Source organism: Antechinus flavipes, chromosome 2 (assembly GCF_016432865.1).
Source record: "Antechinus flavipes isolate AdamAnt ecotype Samford, QLD, Australia chromosome 2, AdamAnt_v2, whole genome shotgun sequence".
NCBI lineage: Eukaryota > Metazoa > Chordata > Mammalia > Dasyuromorphia > Dasyuridae > Antechinus > Antechinus flavipes.
In genome coordinates, this window is record NC_067399.1 from 621322814 (window position 1) to 621340357 (window position 17544).

The window sequence follows — 17544 nt, forward strand, 5'->3', positions numbered from 1 at the left end:
ATTTAGAAAAAATAACAACAAAATTCATATGGAACAATAAAAAGTCGAGAATCTCAAGGGAATTAATGAAAAAAAATCAAATGAAGGTGGCCTAGCTGTACCTGATCTAAAATTATATTATAAAGCAGCAGTCACCAAAACCATTTGGTATTGGCTAAGAAATAGATTAGTGGATTAGTGGAAAAGGTTAGGTTCACAAGACAGAATAGTCAACTATAGCAATCTAGTGTTTGACAAACCCAAAGACCCTAACTTCTGGGATAAGAATTCATTATTTGATAAAACTGCTGGGATAATTGGAAATTAGTATGGCAGAAATTAGGCATGGACCCACACTTAACACCATATACCAAGATAAGATCAAAATGGGTCCATGACCTAGGCATAAAGAACGAGATTATAAATAAATTAGAGGAACATAGGATAGTTTATCTCTCAGACTTGTGGAGGAGAAAGAAATTTGTGACCAAAGATGAACTAGAGACCATTACTGATCACAAAATAGAAAATTTTGATTACATCAAATTAAAAAGCCTTTGTACAAATAAAACTAATGCAAACAAGATTAGAAGGGAAGCAACAAACTGGGAAAACATCTTCATAGTTAAAGGTTCTGATAAAGGCCTCATTTCCAAAATATATAGAGAACTGACTCAAATTTATAAGAAATCAAGCCATTCTCCAATTGATAAATGGTCAAAGGATATGAACAGACAATTTTCAGAGGATGGAATTGAAACTATTACCACTCATATGAAAGAGTGTTCCAAATCATTATTGATCAGAGAAATGCAAATTAAGACAACTCTGAGATACCACTACACACCTGTCAGATTGGCTAAGATGACAGGAAAAAATAATGATGAATGTTGGAGGGGATGCGGGAAAACTGGGACACTAATGCATTGTTGGTGGAGTTGTGAACGAATCCAACCATTCTGGAGAGCAATCTGGAATTATGCCCAAAAAGTTATCAAATTGTGCATACCCTTTGATCCAGCAGTGTTTCTATTGGGCTTATATCCCAGAGAGATACTAAAGAAGGGAAAGGGACCTGTATGTGCCAAAATGTTTGTGGCAGCCCTGTTTGTAGTGGCTAGAAACTGGAAAATGAATGATGCCCATCAATTGGAGAATGGCTGGGTAAATTGTGGTATATGAATGTTATGGAATATTACTGTTCTGTAAGAAATGACCAGCAGGATGAATACAGAGAGGACTGGCGAGACTTACATGAACTGACGCTAAGTGAAATGAGCAGAACCAGGAGATCATTATACACTTCGACAACGATATTGTGTGAGGACATATTTTGATGGAAGTGAATTTCTTTGACAAAGAGACCTGAGTTTCAATTGATAAATGACAGATAAAAGCAGCTACACCCAAAGAAAGAACACTGGGAAACGAATGTGAACTATCTGCATTTTTGTTTTTCTTCCCGGGTTATTTTTACCTTCTGAATCCAATTCTCCCTGTGCAACAAGAGAACTGTTCAGTTCTGCAAACATATATTGTATCTAGGATATACTGCAACATATCTAACATATACAAAACTGCTTGCCATCTAGGGGAGGGGGTGGAGGGAGGGAGGGGAAAAAATCAGAACAGAAATGAGTGCAAGGGATAATGTTGTAAAAAAATTACCCTGGCATGGATTCTGTCAATATAAAGTAATTATTAAATAAAAATTTAAAAAAAAGAAAAGAAAAGAAAAGAAAAGAACCATGACCATCAGAGTTGATCATCATATAATCTTGTTGCTGTGTACAATATATCACTCATATCATAAACAAAAATTAGATTCTTGTCCAAGAATCAAGTACTGAAACAAACTACTGAAACAATGAATTGTATCCATCTTGACCTTCTTGTAATAAAAGAAATCAGAAGAATAAAGATCCATCTAAATAGAAATGACTCACACATACTCCTTGGAAAGGCAAAAAAAGGAAGTAGAGGAGTTTGTTTTATTACATACCCCCAAACAAGATAAATCACTTCAAATAAATATCCAAATCAAATCAAATAAAATAAAAAGGACATTTGGTCATCTAATATTATAGTGTTCATGATATTTAGAAACAGATCATTATTTAAAATAATTATACTTTATTAATTTCTATTAAGAACTAAAAAGGATAGCATAAGCTAAATCTAAAATTTGACATTACATGTTAAGATAGGGAGATTTATAATGGAAAGGATAGGGAAGAAAATAAGGAATGATCAAGCTGTAACATAGTGAACACCAAATAAAGTAAGTGAAACTTATAGTATATTAACTGATAGAAAAGATTTGTTTTGATGCAGGAATTATCTCTAAATTATCTATGTACAGTAAGACCACCTATTTATTACAGAAAAGGTTACAGAATTAGTATTGTTAGAAGAAAAATAAGAAAAAAGAGACTTGCAATTTAACAGCTAAAGACCAACTTATTTAATTATGCTATTGATGTTATATATAATTGATGTTAATTATGCTATATAGTTGTTACTATATAGTCTTAATTCTCTTTTTCTCAGTTTCCCTCTTGGAATTCTTTTACCACACTGGATTACTTCACTCTAGTTTTTTGTTTATTAATATTTGTAGCCTTAATTCTTGTTTTGGGATTTTGTCCCTCTGGTACTCTAGGATGAATTGTATACAATTTGTTTGATGATGGATCCTAGTACTACTGCTGTTGGAATGGGGTGAAAGTAAATCTGACTCTTCACCTCAATTATCTGGTGGTCATATGTTTCAGACTTTCCTCCTGAATAATTCCCAATTGTAGCTGGCTACATCCTTGGCTGAGATCCTGATAGACCCTTAAGAGATTTAGCAGATCAATGGTTTTCTAACCTTTTGTTCTAAATAATATTAAACTCTTAAAAGCTACTGAGGATCTCAAAGAGTTTGTTTACTGAATTATTCCTATCAACATTTATATTAGAAATGGAAACATCATCATGAAAATAGTTTTAATCTTGTAAACCCTTGTAAAGTGTCATAAGTATCTTTAGACAGTACTCTGAGAACAACTATTATAGACCATACTTTTTAGGCTAACCTGCCAGGTATTGAGTTGCCCCATCTCCTGTGACTCCCAATGGTTTAAGGAATGCCCAGAAGCCCTATTTCCTTGTGCAGTGACCAATTGGACTTGGCTCTAGTTATGTGATTATAGTGGCTTGAACTTTAGTTTAAGTATGATGGTTGACTTTAGGACCATTTGTGGAAGGCTGCACTTTCTTTTCTGACTTCTAGTTCTCTTCATAATCATTTGCATTGGCAACCCTTCTCTATGCCTATACTGGGTTTGTGGTGTCTTTTTGTATTTTTGTACAGAATACAAAAACTTTACTCTCAGTTTTCTGTATCACCATTTTTCTGTAGTCCCTAGAAGAACTGGACTTCTTTGCACCCTTTTACATTACCATCTCAACTGTCTATCTGAGTTTGATGCAACCCTTATTCAACTACTGTTTTATGTTCTTACTTAAAGGTTATATCAAAAAATCTAAAAGTACTTACTGAGTTTCTGTTGTATGTTGAGCCCTGTGCTAAATATTAGGAAGGATCTGAAAGATATATAAAACTTCTGCTCTCCAAAAGTTTACAATATATTTAGAAAACCAAAAGGATATTAATGAAGTCCCAGTAGTGTAAATGTGGGCTAAATTATGGTACATACTACAAAAATAAATAGGATTTTTAAGAAAACATCATAATTTAGTAAACGTTTCATCAATATGCAAATGAAAGAATATATTGCCTTTCTCTAGTGAAACTCAAAGTTTCCTAAAAGAAAAAGTATCTAACCAAAACAAACAAACAAACCTAATTTGGCAAAATTGGTATCCCATCTTTCAAATGAAAAAATGTCAAGATAGTTTCTTCTGCAAATGAGTCTTAAAGATATTTTGATAAAGTAAATGAAACAATAAAATTTAAGGATAAGTTTAAAATATTTACTAAGTACCTGATGTGAACCCTTTTATTGATTTTACATTTAAAAAATGTATTATTTTAACTGATAAAAATTATTCATAAATGCTATGACCTCATCTATATAGATAATTCTCCCTTATTTTAGATCAAAGTTTTTTAAACCGTGGGTCACAACTACTTATGTGTCATGTTAACTGAATATGGAGGTTACAAAAAAATTTGGCAACAGCAAGTGTAATAGACTAGCTCTCTGGAGGATCTCGGAACCAGCCTGAGTCGTTAGTCTTAGTGGAGAAGTAATGAAGGCAGGAGAGCCACCATGAGGCTGGTCAAATCTTCTCCATGGCTGAGTTTGTCCCCAATTTATATACTCTGTTACAATTAAATCAATTCATCATACTGAGTATAAGCCAATCATTATATCACTAGGGAACCATTATTTGTTGTAAGATTAAATCAATCATACTGAACTAGAGAACTATTAATCACCATGCTAAACTAGATAACCATTGTCTTGTCAATTCCACTGAGTTAACACCTTGTTGCAAAAATCTTTGCCAGAATTCTGGCCTATTACACAAAAGATATCGAACATTCCACCAAGATTTAATTCTTTAAGTAAAAATAAACAAGCACATCTATCAGTAGTATGCAAATTTGCTTTATCTTTAATAAATGGTTAAATTATATGAATATCAAAGAAATTTTTAAAAAATTTTTTATGATTTATTATCAGTAAATAAATATTTGGTTTATATATCTATTTTATAAATCTTTATACCTGGCATAGAAATTTCTTGAGCAAAAGGGATTACGGTAAAAAAAAATAAAGTTTAAGAAGCCCTGTTCTAGATGACTATCCATTTACATCTTTATCAGGTTCTTCTATGGATCTTCTGTAGAACATCTACCAAATGGGCTAAATAGCTTCTTCTGAATATTTTATCATCCTTTTTTTTTTTTTGGATACTATGGTAACTTCTTTTAGGATATCAGTGTAACTATGGACACAAGGGTAACTCTAGGACTGATTACCCCATTTTTTCAATACATGGTTTGCTCACATTTTATAATAACATATACTCCTGATTACTTAAGAGATGAATTTAATATAATGACTTGTTACATAATATAGTGGCCTAATAATATGAGATTATGACAAGAAATTCATCTGCTGTGACATCTGGTGAAGATATTTTGTATATTCTTTACATGTACTTTGTAATTTTACCACTGTATTGAATGAATGATATTTGGTCTGTCCTTTCTGTAAATGAATCTCAGACAGGCAGATTTTCTCACACACACATAGACATATAGCTAATAAAAATGTGAAATTCTGTTTCAAATTCTCAGCAAACTATAGGTACAGATACAGTTGTAGATATATAATTGCCAGAAACAAAGTAGTACTGAATTTATCTGCAATTATGAGAAATTTTTCCAAGCAAGGGCTCCAAATCATTAAGAATTGTAAGAAATCTAAAAAACTAATTATCAATACAATGAATAGTGTTGAAATATAAGCTTTGCCTAAATGTTTATAATAAAGAAATTTTCCCCTAAAGAGCAAAATACTTATTTCATAAACAATATAATTTACATATGATCTCCAGTGTATATCTAAATACAATTGAAAAAAGAACACACTTGGTTTTTTTATCAATAACCTCTTTTCTGACACACTGCATAGAAATGAGTAAGATATATTTACAAAAGGGTCAGCAAAGTTTTTAGGATATATTATGTAAATACATGTGATCTTGAATTCAGAAAACTGGCTCATAGAGTAAGCAAAGCAAGCACCAACAGTGGGCAAGTTAAAATAGTAGGTGGTAACTTTTTTCAACCTATTCCTAAAGCTGATTCTAGAGGATTATAGGATTGCAAGAGTTGGAAGAGGACCTTAAGGTTATTTTAAATCTCAACCTCAATTTACAAATAAGGATAATGAAACTTACCAACAGGATAAATTATCTGTCCTAGGTCATGCAATAGATAAAACTAAGTTCAAGCCGTCTGACTTCAGAATCAGGGCTTTTTATTAAATTATAATTATTAGGTGTAGACATACCAAGATCATTCAAACTACTTCTTAAATGTTGTAGAGATATTCAGGTCGGCAAAAATGTATCCTAAATATATATAGTATCTTACAAGATTAGAGAGTACACAATGGACATTAAGCATAGGTTAGTGGCTTCCCTATCCCCCACCCTTCCCCCAGCGCCGCCTCCCCCCCCCCCCCCCCCGAAGTGATTTCAGATTTACAAAGTTGAAGATTCCATAAGCTAAAGAAAAAATAGAACTCAAGGATGCAGTCCTGAGGATCCTTTCTTATCTCATCTCCTAATTTCAGAATTGAAAGAACATGTAAATCGTAGCCTACTTGGACTGTGTGAAGTTTCAAAGTAAGAAGCAGGCGGCCAATTAAGCATTTCAACCAGCATCACACTCACTTGCTTTCTTCATCCAGCAGGTGGAGGAGTCCTGTTGGTTTCTTGCTAATGAGATTTATGCAGCCACTATTATCAATATAGTCTATGTTGTGCCAGCTGATACCTTCAGTTCTATATTCCTCCTAGAAAAGCAAAATGATAAGAAAAATTTTAAATGTCTTGTATGAGATGAAGATATTCAGGAAGAATTCAGTATGTTAAGATACCTTTATGAACAGGCAGGAACTATTCTAATGAGGACCTCTTTAATTCAACAGGACCCATCCTGTCATGGCAAATCTACCACACCACGGAGGTGACAAAAACTATTCTACCAAAACGTATACTTCAAAGAGTTTTCAGGAAGAATTCTAAGCTACAATAAGGCTGTTTTTTGTCTTTTGCTTTTGTACATATGAAAAGTGGAAGATGAAGTATACACAAGCATAAGAAAGAATACCAATCTCTATTTATCTCTAAAACCAACATAGTTTTATGTTCATAAAAATTGTAACCAATAAAGAAAGCATTATCACTAGTAATAAAGGATGCAAGAAAGGTTAATAATTCAAATAAATCAGTGTTATGGCAAATAAAACACCTTAGGAGATTTCAAGAAAAGAACAAACAAGGAGGAGTCAAACACGAAAGAGCATAAGATTAGTATTAAGGTTTAAGACAATTCGCTGACCGGCTGAATTCCAACTACTATTTAAAATCTCAATAAGCCAGGATGTGCTTTTTTTTTTTTTTTTAAGTTCTGAAAATTTGAAAGCAAGTCTACATCTTCCTGTGGGCAACCTAAAGCTACAGATAAGGTCACTAGAAAGCAGAGAAATATAATATGAAACTAATATTTAAATTGGAAGAAATCTGAAGCTTATATATTCAAGTCTTTTTTTCCCCCAATTAACTTTTTCTCTGGCTACCCATATACTGCCTACATTGGCATTTTTGTATACTCTTGTATATTCTTTGAATCACAAAACTGCCTCTATTCTGAGCTGCCTGTCCCCGATCGACAACAAGAATCACTAGCTGATAATACCAAATTCCTACTTTCTTCAATCTTGTTATCCTTTATACCTCCTTAATATATGCTTACAATTATCTAAGTCTTTTTCTCCCTGCTTTCCTTTCACTATGCCCTTTAATAGTTGATATTGTCAGTCAATTTAAAGTTCAGTTGTTTTAGTCATATCCTACTCTTCATGACCTCATTTGAGGCTTTCTTAGTAAAGATACTAGAGTGGTTTGCCTTTTCCTTCTTCAGTTTATTTTTTACAAATGAGCAAACTGAGATAAAGAGAATTAAGTGACATGCCTAGAATCACACATCTATTAAGTGTCTGGAGGCCAGATTTTAACTGAGGGAGATAAGTCTTCCTGATTCCAGGATGAGGGTTCAATACCTATTTCTACCACCACTGTTTCTTCACTCCTTAATTTAATGGCTTGAAGCAAATAACATCCTCTTCCTAATTCAATTCAATCTGGTTCAATAAGCATTTAACTATCTACTGTATGCCAAGTGTGCTAGACTTAAAACAGGGAAACAAAGACAAAAAACCAAAACATTTCCCAATATATTATTGCTGTCTAATTAGACCTCTAAAACATTCTCCCTACTCTCAATAACTCTAGCATTTGATTTAAAAATCAGAAAGATCAGACTCTGCAAGTGAAAAAAAATAACAAAAATTGCTATTAACTTCCCCAGTAAGTAATCATTCATATGAGATTTCATCTTGCTAATTTGCTTTTTATTTTTCATTTCATTTTATACTTTCTTTTGAAGATTAGCTGAATTTACCATTTTTTGTCATTTCTATGGGTTTTTCTTTAGTTTTCAATTTACTTATTTTCTAATTTTTAAGGTCTTTGCGGTTTAATTTGGGTATCATTTGTTCACTTTATAATAATCCTCAATTTTCTCATTTCTTTGATATAGGTTTGTTGTGATATTTTTTTCTCTGTAGGATTGATCTAACTGTATCCTAAAAACTGTGGTATATTGTTTCTTCATTATGCTTTCTTTCACAAAATTACTATTTTAATTATTTGTTCTCTGAACCCTTCATTTGCATTTTACTATTAAATCACCAATTGCTTCTGTATCTTTTTTTGAGTGCTCCATGAGTTTTTGTAGCATTATTTTTAAAGATGTATTTACTATTTCTGTCTTTTTTACATTTGTTTTCAGTGTCTTTGTATCCTAATAGTCAATTTTTGAAAAATTTTCATATGGTGCTAAAAAATACATTTTATACTTTTGAAGTTTTCTTTATATGTCATAAGTTGTTTCTTATAGTTGCAGTAGTTTCTCCAGCAACTTTTTCAGTTCCATATTTTTGTGAAATATGTTTTTTGTAATGAATAGATAATAGGATATTGTTTCTTATCTGATCTTTTTCATTTTATTGGATTAATTCATTCATATTTAAAGTTACAAACTTTATTTTGACTAATTTTGGATTTTTAACTTGATTTTCTTTTACCTCTATTGCTGTAAATAATACTATCCTCTTTCATTTACTTTAGCTTAACATATGTTTTTAGGGTGGTCCTATAATCAATGGTTTTTACCTCACTCATGTTTTCTTTCCATTTTTGTTACCATTTTCTCTTTACAATTTTGCTTAGTAACCCCTTTTCCCCCTAATTTTTATCTATTTAGTTAAATCTTCCCTTCTCTTTCCTTATCTTAGCCAAATAAATGTCCCTTTCCTCTTTTCTGTTCAACTTTTATCTGATTATTTAAATCTTTCCTCATCTTTCTCCATCTTAAATATCCCTTTCTTCTCCACCTTCAACTAATTCAGTTTATTAGGTTTTTGAATTTCATTTTTTGGTGTCCATTCCAGATAGGTTTTTTCAATCTCGTCATTCTCCATCCCTTCTTTCTGTCTACTCTGGATATTCGTCCTCTCATTTATGGTCCCTTATTTTTTATTTAATCCCTCTCTGTTCTCTGAATTCCTCAAAGAGTCAAAACTTCCAACGTATCCAACTTGATACTTACCCTGCAGATTCTCCTTTTCCATTATATTTCATTTCCAGAACAATGTTAATTTCTGTAGCTGCAGAAAGAACACAGTCCCATAGCAGGAATATCTCCTCCCTCCACTATCAATTAAGCAACCTATCAGTGGCCTACGTTCTCTCCCAGATTACTTTCCTTCTCCTATTTGCCTCAAAATTTCCCTTAGTCCAGGCTCCTAGATGTTAGTTGGCCCAAGGAATTTCCACATCTCCCATCTCAAAACCCAACATATCGTTCCCATTTTTCTTCATTTATAAGAATATCCATCAGTAGAACCTCCTTCCAATATCTATCGTTTTTCTCTTCCTTTCTCCTAACTTCATCTATTCACCAACAGGTAATCTTCTCTTTCTATGAGACTACAGAGATTACCTTCCCATCATCGCTAGTCCTTGATTTAATCAGGGCATATCACATACTTCCCTAGATTCACTTCCCTTCTGCTCTTCCTTACACTTTCCCATTTTGTAATACAAGTACCAACCCCTCTCCAAAATCCAAATCCAGGATGTCACAAGATTCTATTTACAATGCCCCAGGTCCTCTTTTCCACATTATTTTCATGACTTCCATCCTGACCCTTGTCTATTTGGGTATATTTAAAAATCTCTTACTGGTCTCTCTGATGTTACTCTCTTGCTATTGCTGTGTATGCTATGTATTTGTTCACATTTATTATCTGGGGTATTAAAAAAAACAAATAATTTCTTCAGATCTGGTTTTCTTTTTACGTAATTCAAATGCCTCAACATTATTTAATGTCCATATTTTTTCATTTAGGATTAATTAAGCAAAAGTTTGAAGTATAAGTCACCTAGTCTGGATCATGAGTTCCACTGCTCTTTGCATGACATTATTCTTTTTCTGTGGGTTTGGAATAGTCTAGTATTACTCAAATTTCCTTTTCTTTGAATCTGAAATTGTTTCTCCAGTTCACTTGTAGAATTTGTGATTTCTAAACTGAATTACTAAATTTAACCACTATCACAATTTCCAGCCTTGGGTTTTTGTTTTCTCCAGAAACAATCTATACATTTTTTCAACTTCTATTTAATTTGAGGTATTTAGAAGTTCTGGGAGCTTCTTTGTTATTATTTCTTTTTTAAGTGTTCATTTGTGTGTGGGGGGAATAGAGTCTAGTTGTTCTTCTGGGAAACCTATAACTCTTAGGTTGTCTTTATGCACACTATCTTTAAGATCAATGTTTTACTTTAACAGAGAACATGTTTTCTCTCATTAATGTTAAGTTAAGCTTTTTGCTTCCCTTCTAGATAGGTCTTCACATTTATTTGTTTTCCCATTTATTTGTCCTCTCTTTAGTTTCTTTGGTGACATCTGCCATTTCAGATTCATGTTTTTCTATTCTGCCACTTTTTGCTGTGAAAATAACAATTTTCTCTCACAATTCTCACAAATCTCATTCCTATTTTAAGCCACTCAGGAACTTGTTATAGGGTCCCCTCAAATTCCATAGAGTTTTTTGTCTTATCAAGTATTGAGACATTTTTGCTGATTTTATAGTTTTTTTTTAAATTTATATAGATCTTAATTTGTTTATTAGATTTGGAGGACACATTTCCTTCTGCAATTAATGTTTTCCCTGTTGATTTACTGACTATGCTCAAGGTCTTGAGTTTTTTCCCTTCGGAGAATTTTTGGTAATTAAAAGTTTTTGCTCCTTATTTTTCCCTACTGATCATTTTCTGACTTCCTCCTCTCTGGTGGTCATATCCTTGGGAGGCTAGTTTCAGAGCAACTCAGCCTCATTTCATACCAGGCAATTTACAATTCACATACCTTGGGGCTTGGAGGGGGGAGGGGGGAAAAGAAGGATAGGACAGAAACTGTTCCCAGATGAATATTGAGCTTAATGGAATGACACATAACCCTACATAACACTTTCTCTCTACCTTCATACTTCTCATGATGTCTTGTCTCTTATTCAGTTACTCAGTTTGCTGCTGGTAGTTCAGAACGTTATTCTGCTAACGTTATTGCAGACTAAGATAATTTCTATAGTTTAGATCTAGGCGGGGAGGTAGGAGTAGGGAGGATTGGTAAACCTGTGTTTGAGCTCTCTTTTAAGCCAAGATATTGTTGGGCCTTTTCCTCTGCTCCCTCTCTCTCCAATGAAGATCTTTTAGAATACCAATTTTGTAGAGGCATTTGTTTTTAACAATTAATAAATCAATACAAAAAATAGTTTGTAGCTTGAACCTCCTCAATAATGAGAATAGAAAGGAGGACCAGTGAAAGGGGTGTGTTTTATTAAAAACATGTAGAACAAGTTAGCTACAGTAGCTTTATTGCTGGTAACTTGTTGGGAGATAAGAGAAAGGGTGCTAAGTTATCTCAAGGTAGGCATTAGGTTCATGAAGTGCTGTTTTAAACCTTCTTTTAGTAGTGTGGTGTCCTAAGCCATGAAAACAACTAAGGTTGTTTTATCTTTGGAATATAATTTTGTTTTGTAGACCTTTGAAAAGTGATGATCAGAGAGAGAAAGTCTAGTCCTCTATATTTTTGGTCATGTTACCTAGAAGTCCATGGTCAGAAATCCTGCAAGGATTTCTGCCTAAAAGAGGGAGAAAATTCCATAGGTTAGACAGCTATAATTATTAGATATTTTCTCTCTTACATTCAACCTAGATTTACCTTAAAACTTTCTAGCTCCATTTCATTTATGACATATTCTACTGCATCTTTTCCAGAAGATTGCCCCTTCTGTAATTCCCACTCCACTGCTTATTCTCAATAGTTTCTCTATTGCCTAAAAAAAGGCTTGTGTCTCTCTTCCATATGAAAAAAAAGTCTTGCCACTCAATTCATTCATTCCCACTAATTATCATCCTATATCTCTTCTGCCTTTTGTGGTTAAACTCCTTGAAAAGGCCATCTACATTAGAAATCCCTTTCTCTCTTCACTCTCTTTTTTCTTAACCTCTTAAAACCTGGCTTCCAACCTCATCATTTCACCGTAATTTTTCTCTCCAAAATCACCAATGATTTCTTAATTGAAAAATTATTTTGGGCTTTTAACAAATCTCATTCTCTTTGACTTTTTTGCAATCTCTGACATTACTGATCACTGTTCACCCCTCCTCCCTGATGTTTTTGGTCTCTGTATGTTTTGTGGACACCACTTCTCTTCCTAACTGATTGCTCCTTTTCCTTTGCTGGATCTTCTTCCAGATCATGCCCTTTGACTTGAGGTGTTCTTCATGGTTCTGTCCTGAGCTTACTTCCTTTCTCCCCCTCTCCTATTTTATTTGATGATTGCATTAGTTTCCACGAAGTTAGTCATTAACTTTAGGCTCATGATTCTGAGATCTACCCATCCTGCCTCGATCTTATTTCTCCAACTGTCGTTCATACATTTCAAACTGGAAGTCCAGTAGACATCTTAAACTCAATATAATCAAAGCAAAGCACATTAATTTTATCCTTAAACTCTTTCCTACTCCTACGTTCCATATTACTATAGACGGCAGCACATCCTCATTGCCCACCAGGCAGGAACCTAAGGAATCGTCCTAGACTTTTCACATCCTTAAACCTTCAAATCAAATCTGTTGCCAAGGTCTGTTGTTTTTAACTTTGCAACATCTATCCAATACATCCCCTTCTTTCCTCAGTCATTGCTGGTCCAGGTTCCCATTACATCACACCCATACTACTGCAATAGCCTATGATGAGTGATCCTAATTCAAGTTTCTCCTCACTCCAATCTGTCTTCCTTCCAGTCATCAAAATGATTTCCCTAAAGGCCAGCTCTGATCTTGCCATTCCTTTACTCAATAAACTCTAAAGGTTCCCTTGTGTTTTTGTCTTTTTCAAAGACAAAATCCTAATTTGGCATTCAAAGCCCTTCATAACCTATATTCCTCCACTTATCTTTCTAGTTTCCTTGTATCTTATTTCTCAATGCATACTGAGTTATATCCAGTGCTACCAGACTGGCTGTTCCATGAAAAAGACACTCCATCTCTTAAATTTGGACATTTTCTCCAACTGTTCTTCATTCTTGGAATACTGTACCTCTTCATCTCCACTTTACTGTTTTCCTTTTTTCCTAAAACTTATAGAAAGCCTTTCCCGAACTCTCTTAATTTTAATGCATTCCCACTTTTAGTTTATTTCCTATTTGTCATACATGTTAAACAAACAAGGATTTATTGTTTAATACCTACTGTGTGTCAGCTATGTTAAGCATTGAATTTAAAAAGAATGGGATGGAGACAGAAAAACACACAAACAAGGCTTTTTCAGTCTAATGAGAAAGACAAGATGCAAATAACTTGGATGTTATCCTTTATTCCTGAAGACACCAAAATGACAGCACAATATTAAAGTCAAATTATAGCGTACCTATGGCTGATCAGACCAATAAAAGTTCAGAATATATCACAAGTCAGGAACAAATAGTCCATGTGAACATTTGGGAAGGATTCTCTTCCCAAACACTGAGATAGTTTTAGCACTGTATGTTTCAACTTCATCATCAATGTGTATATCTCTGGAAAGTAACTACTATGATAAGTGAACTTATTCACAGCATTCAAAACTTCTCCATTTGGGATGTTTATTGGTATTCATTGTTAGGCTAAAATTAGTACAAATAATAGGAAATAGATTCATATTTTATTGCATTTCAGAGGCTGCCCTGAGTACATAATCATCTGCAAATAAATAATCTCCACTTTAATCTTGGTTTACAACCTTTTCAAGTTGAAGAACTCATCATCAGTGCTGTAGCTGACCCTGAAGCTGTGTTTGTCCTCATTGAAAGGACTTGATAACATGGCTGAGAACATCATTCTAAAAAAGGTTGGGAGCAAGCACACAGTTTTATTTCACTACAATGGGGACTGGATGATGACGCAAGAGCATTGTCAATTATCCTGAACCCAAGCAAGTAGGCCATCATGAAACTGATATATAATACTGATGAATTTTTCTGAGCAGCCAAATTTCGACAAAATTTCCCATAAATCCTCACAACTAACAGTATCAAAGGCCTTTATCAGATCTATAGAAATTGTATACAGACCTCTGTTCTGCACCTCTGTTCTCTTAGAGCTGTCAAGCAACAAATACCATATCTACCATTCCTTGGCTCCTTTTAAAGCCACAAAGACTCTCAGGTAGATGTCAATCTTCTAAGGGAAGGATCAGACCATTAAGGAAGACTCTACCAAGAATCTTACTAAAAAAGACTAAGAGAAAGACCCCCTTGTGATCACCACAGGATAATCTATCATTTTACCTTTATAGAGACAGACAATGAAGGTGTTTTTTAACTCATGGGGAATAACCTCCTCTTTCCATATAACCTGAAAAATTCCAGTCAACTTTTATATGAGCAATGGATCCCTCCCAACTTGTAAATCTCAGCTGGAAATAGAACCAACACCAGACATTTTGCCATATCAAAAGAGCCTAATGACATTCAAAATATTTTCTTCAGCTGGGACTTTAGCTAATTGAGTTAGTTTAGTTGAATTGACTTCAACTTATGATAAACAATCAATAGCTTCAGCACTAATTGATGATTATCTCTCAAGCTTCATGTCCTTATCACTAATCAATGTGGTCCTATCAACACTTAGTTTGAGATGCACCACATCTCTCTAGCCCATAGCCTTCAGAGTTTCATAAAGCTTGGATTGTTACTCTCAGTATTAAACAGAGTTTCATCAGCATTTTTACTAAGTCTTATGGAGTTCTTATTTTTCATTTAGCAGCTCCTGAATTTTCCAATCATTTCTGGCAAACCAGTCTTGTTATTTATGAGTGTTCTAACCCATATGAACAAATACAATGCATCAAATCTCTGAAAGCTGCTCACTCCATTTTTGCTCCACTGTTGCCAACTATGTGTTAAGTCAACTTTTCCTCCAAATTAGAAACAAATTGTTCTTGCTCAAAAAAGCTCTCTAACTGTTGCCATTACATCTTCTGGTAGTCCTTCTTACCTTGGAGCTGCCATTTTTGTTGAATGTGAATATTTTCACTCTTCTATTCAGTCTAAACCTTCTCCTTACAAGCGCAAACTCTTATTATGTGCCAATGTTTGGTGTGAGAGTGTATCCACAAAGTTTTTTTGCATTGAGATAAACAGAAGACAGTGTTGGTGATGAGGTCACAAGATACATAAGTCTTCAGTAGTAAATGACCATAGCTGTTGCTCTTTCCAAGCCCATTGCTCCCAAGGACTATCTGCACCTACTCTAGCATTACTATCACCCAGCACTGGCACATTGATAATAGCCTTCATACAATTTTTCTTTGATCTCGTCATGGTGAAAGAATAGGCACCAATGATGGTGGCATGTTCCTGCAAGTAATAATCTCACTGTCATGAGCCTGTTATTGACTCCTGCTGTACATCTACATTGAGTTTGTTGACTAGATTAGTTTTGATCGCAGATTCACGTGCTCTCCTTCATTGAGATCACTCCAGAAAACCATGCAGACAGTCCTATATCAGTAAGATGGCCTTGATCTGTCAGCCTTGTCTCACTTAAGGCTGTTTGGCTGTCATATCTGCCGAGTCCTCTCACAAGACCTGCTCCAGAGCTTTCAGGTCTGCTAGATTTTGTTTTGTCGATGAGCATGGGCAAATTCCACAAGCCAATTATGAGGAGAATCATCTCTGTAGATTTTGTACAATTTTTTTATGTTTTGACCTCAGGGTGGGATCTCCACCTGCCATGGCAATTAGCCCAAGGCTGGATAAGCAGACAATTAGCCCTTTCCTCAGACCAGGAAGTGAGCAGTGGGATGCTGAAAGGGCTGTACTTTTAATTTTTAACCCCATCCCCCGAGAGGGGGGAGGGGGGAACTGCTGAATCACATCACAACTTCCAATGAGTAGACAATTCTATGCAGTACTGTGCTCACAGCTCCCAGGGCATCCCTACCTGCTGCTTCACTAGTTACCTGTCACCACAGGACTCTGAGATGGGTAAAAATAGTAAAACAGTATGGGTAACGTCTTTTGATTCAGATGGAAGTTGGATTTAAGTGAGACAGAAGGGTGCAGGCATTCACCTTGCTCTCTCTTCCAAAGTCACCACTATCCAGTGGGAGGACAGAGACAGGATGACTGGGGAAGGTCCAAGATGCAGTGTATGACCTTGGTACCTTCAATGTCTAAACTAACTCTAAGCTCTCCGTAAGACCCACTCCAGCTGCTTTTATGGCCATTGGAACAAACAGTTCTCATCTGCCTATTATATCAGGAGAAGTCTTCACATGCTGGGAAAAGACACTCCCCTAACTTACTGATGGGGTTGAAATCCCTTAATTACTCTGTCTATTCAAAGTGTTTAATGGGATATAGACGGTGTGTATGCTTCAGATTTTTGGAGCCACAAGTGAAAGTTAGATGAATGAACCAAGTGGACCCAACAGTTGAAAGCAGTCTCAGCAGTCTTCACACCAGAGGTACTAGCCTTCCCTACACATCTTACACCCCACTCTGCTTTCTCTGGTTTGAGGAATTTTAGTGACTTCCAGACTTGGCTAACCCATGAGAACCAGAGTGAATGCTGCAAATAACTTATATACAGACATATAAGTTGGGTATGATCAGCAGAGTAAAGGTACAAGTATTATAAGGGATTGGAAAAAGCATCTTTTAGTCAGCAAACTTTTAGAAGGGACTCGAAGGAAGTCAGGAAACATATATGAGAAGCAAAATTCTAGACATGGCAGAATGCTAATAAAAATGCAGAGTTGGATCACACTAGTAATAAAAGTTAAAGAGGCAGATTTAGAATTGGTATTGAGCACTGGCTCCAATTCAGCATTTCACTAAGTTAAAAGAACCTATTTAAATTAAAATATTAGAAAAGATCACCACAAAATGTTCTTTGTAAGTGACTGGGATGTTTCTTGGCACTCTTTACTATGGATATCCTTTAAAAGAAGAGAGTTCAAAATAGTTCTTGAGTAAGTGCTTCTCTGCCAATTGGCCTCTGCCAGCCTGTTAAATTCCACTAATTCTTGGGCCTTTGATTGGCTAACTGGTCCATATTCTTGGCTAGATCCTTTCTCAGCATTTTGAATCTGTTTTGTTCCCTCCCTACTCCAAACCAATTTCCCAACAAAAGTTTGGGAAA

General features: G+C 34.7%; 1 protein-coding gene across 1 annotated transcript in view; it reads right to left on the bottom strand.

Moving 5' to 3' along the window:
* MYO9A (myosin IXA) overlaps nucleotides 1-17544 on the bottom strand; it is a 289464-nt gene that overhangs the window by 106396 nt on the left and 165524 nt on the right. Inside the window, exon 12 of the mRNA XM_051981925.1 lies at nucleotides 6400-6521. Within this exon, the coding sequence (XP_051837885.1) occupies nucleotides 6400-6521 (122 nt within the window). The remainder of the gene's footprint in view (nucleotides 1-6399; nucleotides 6522-17544) is intronic.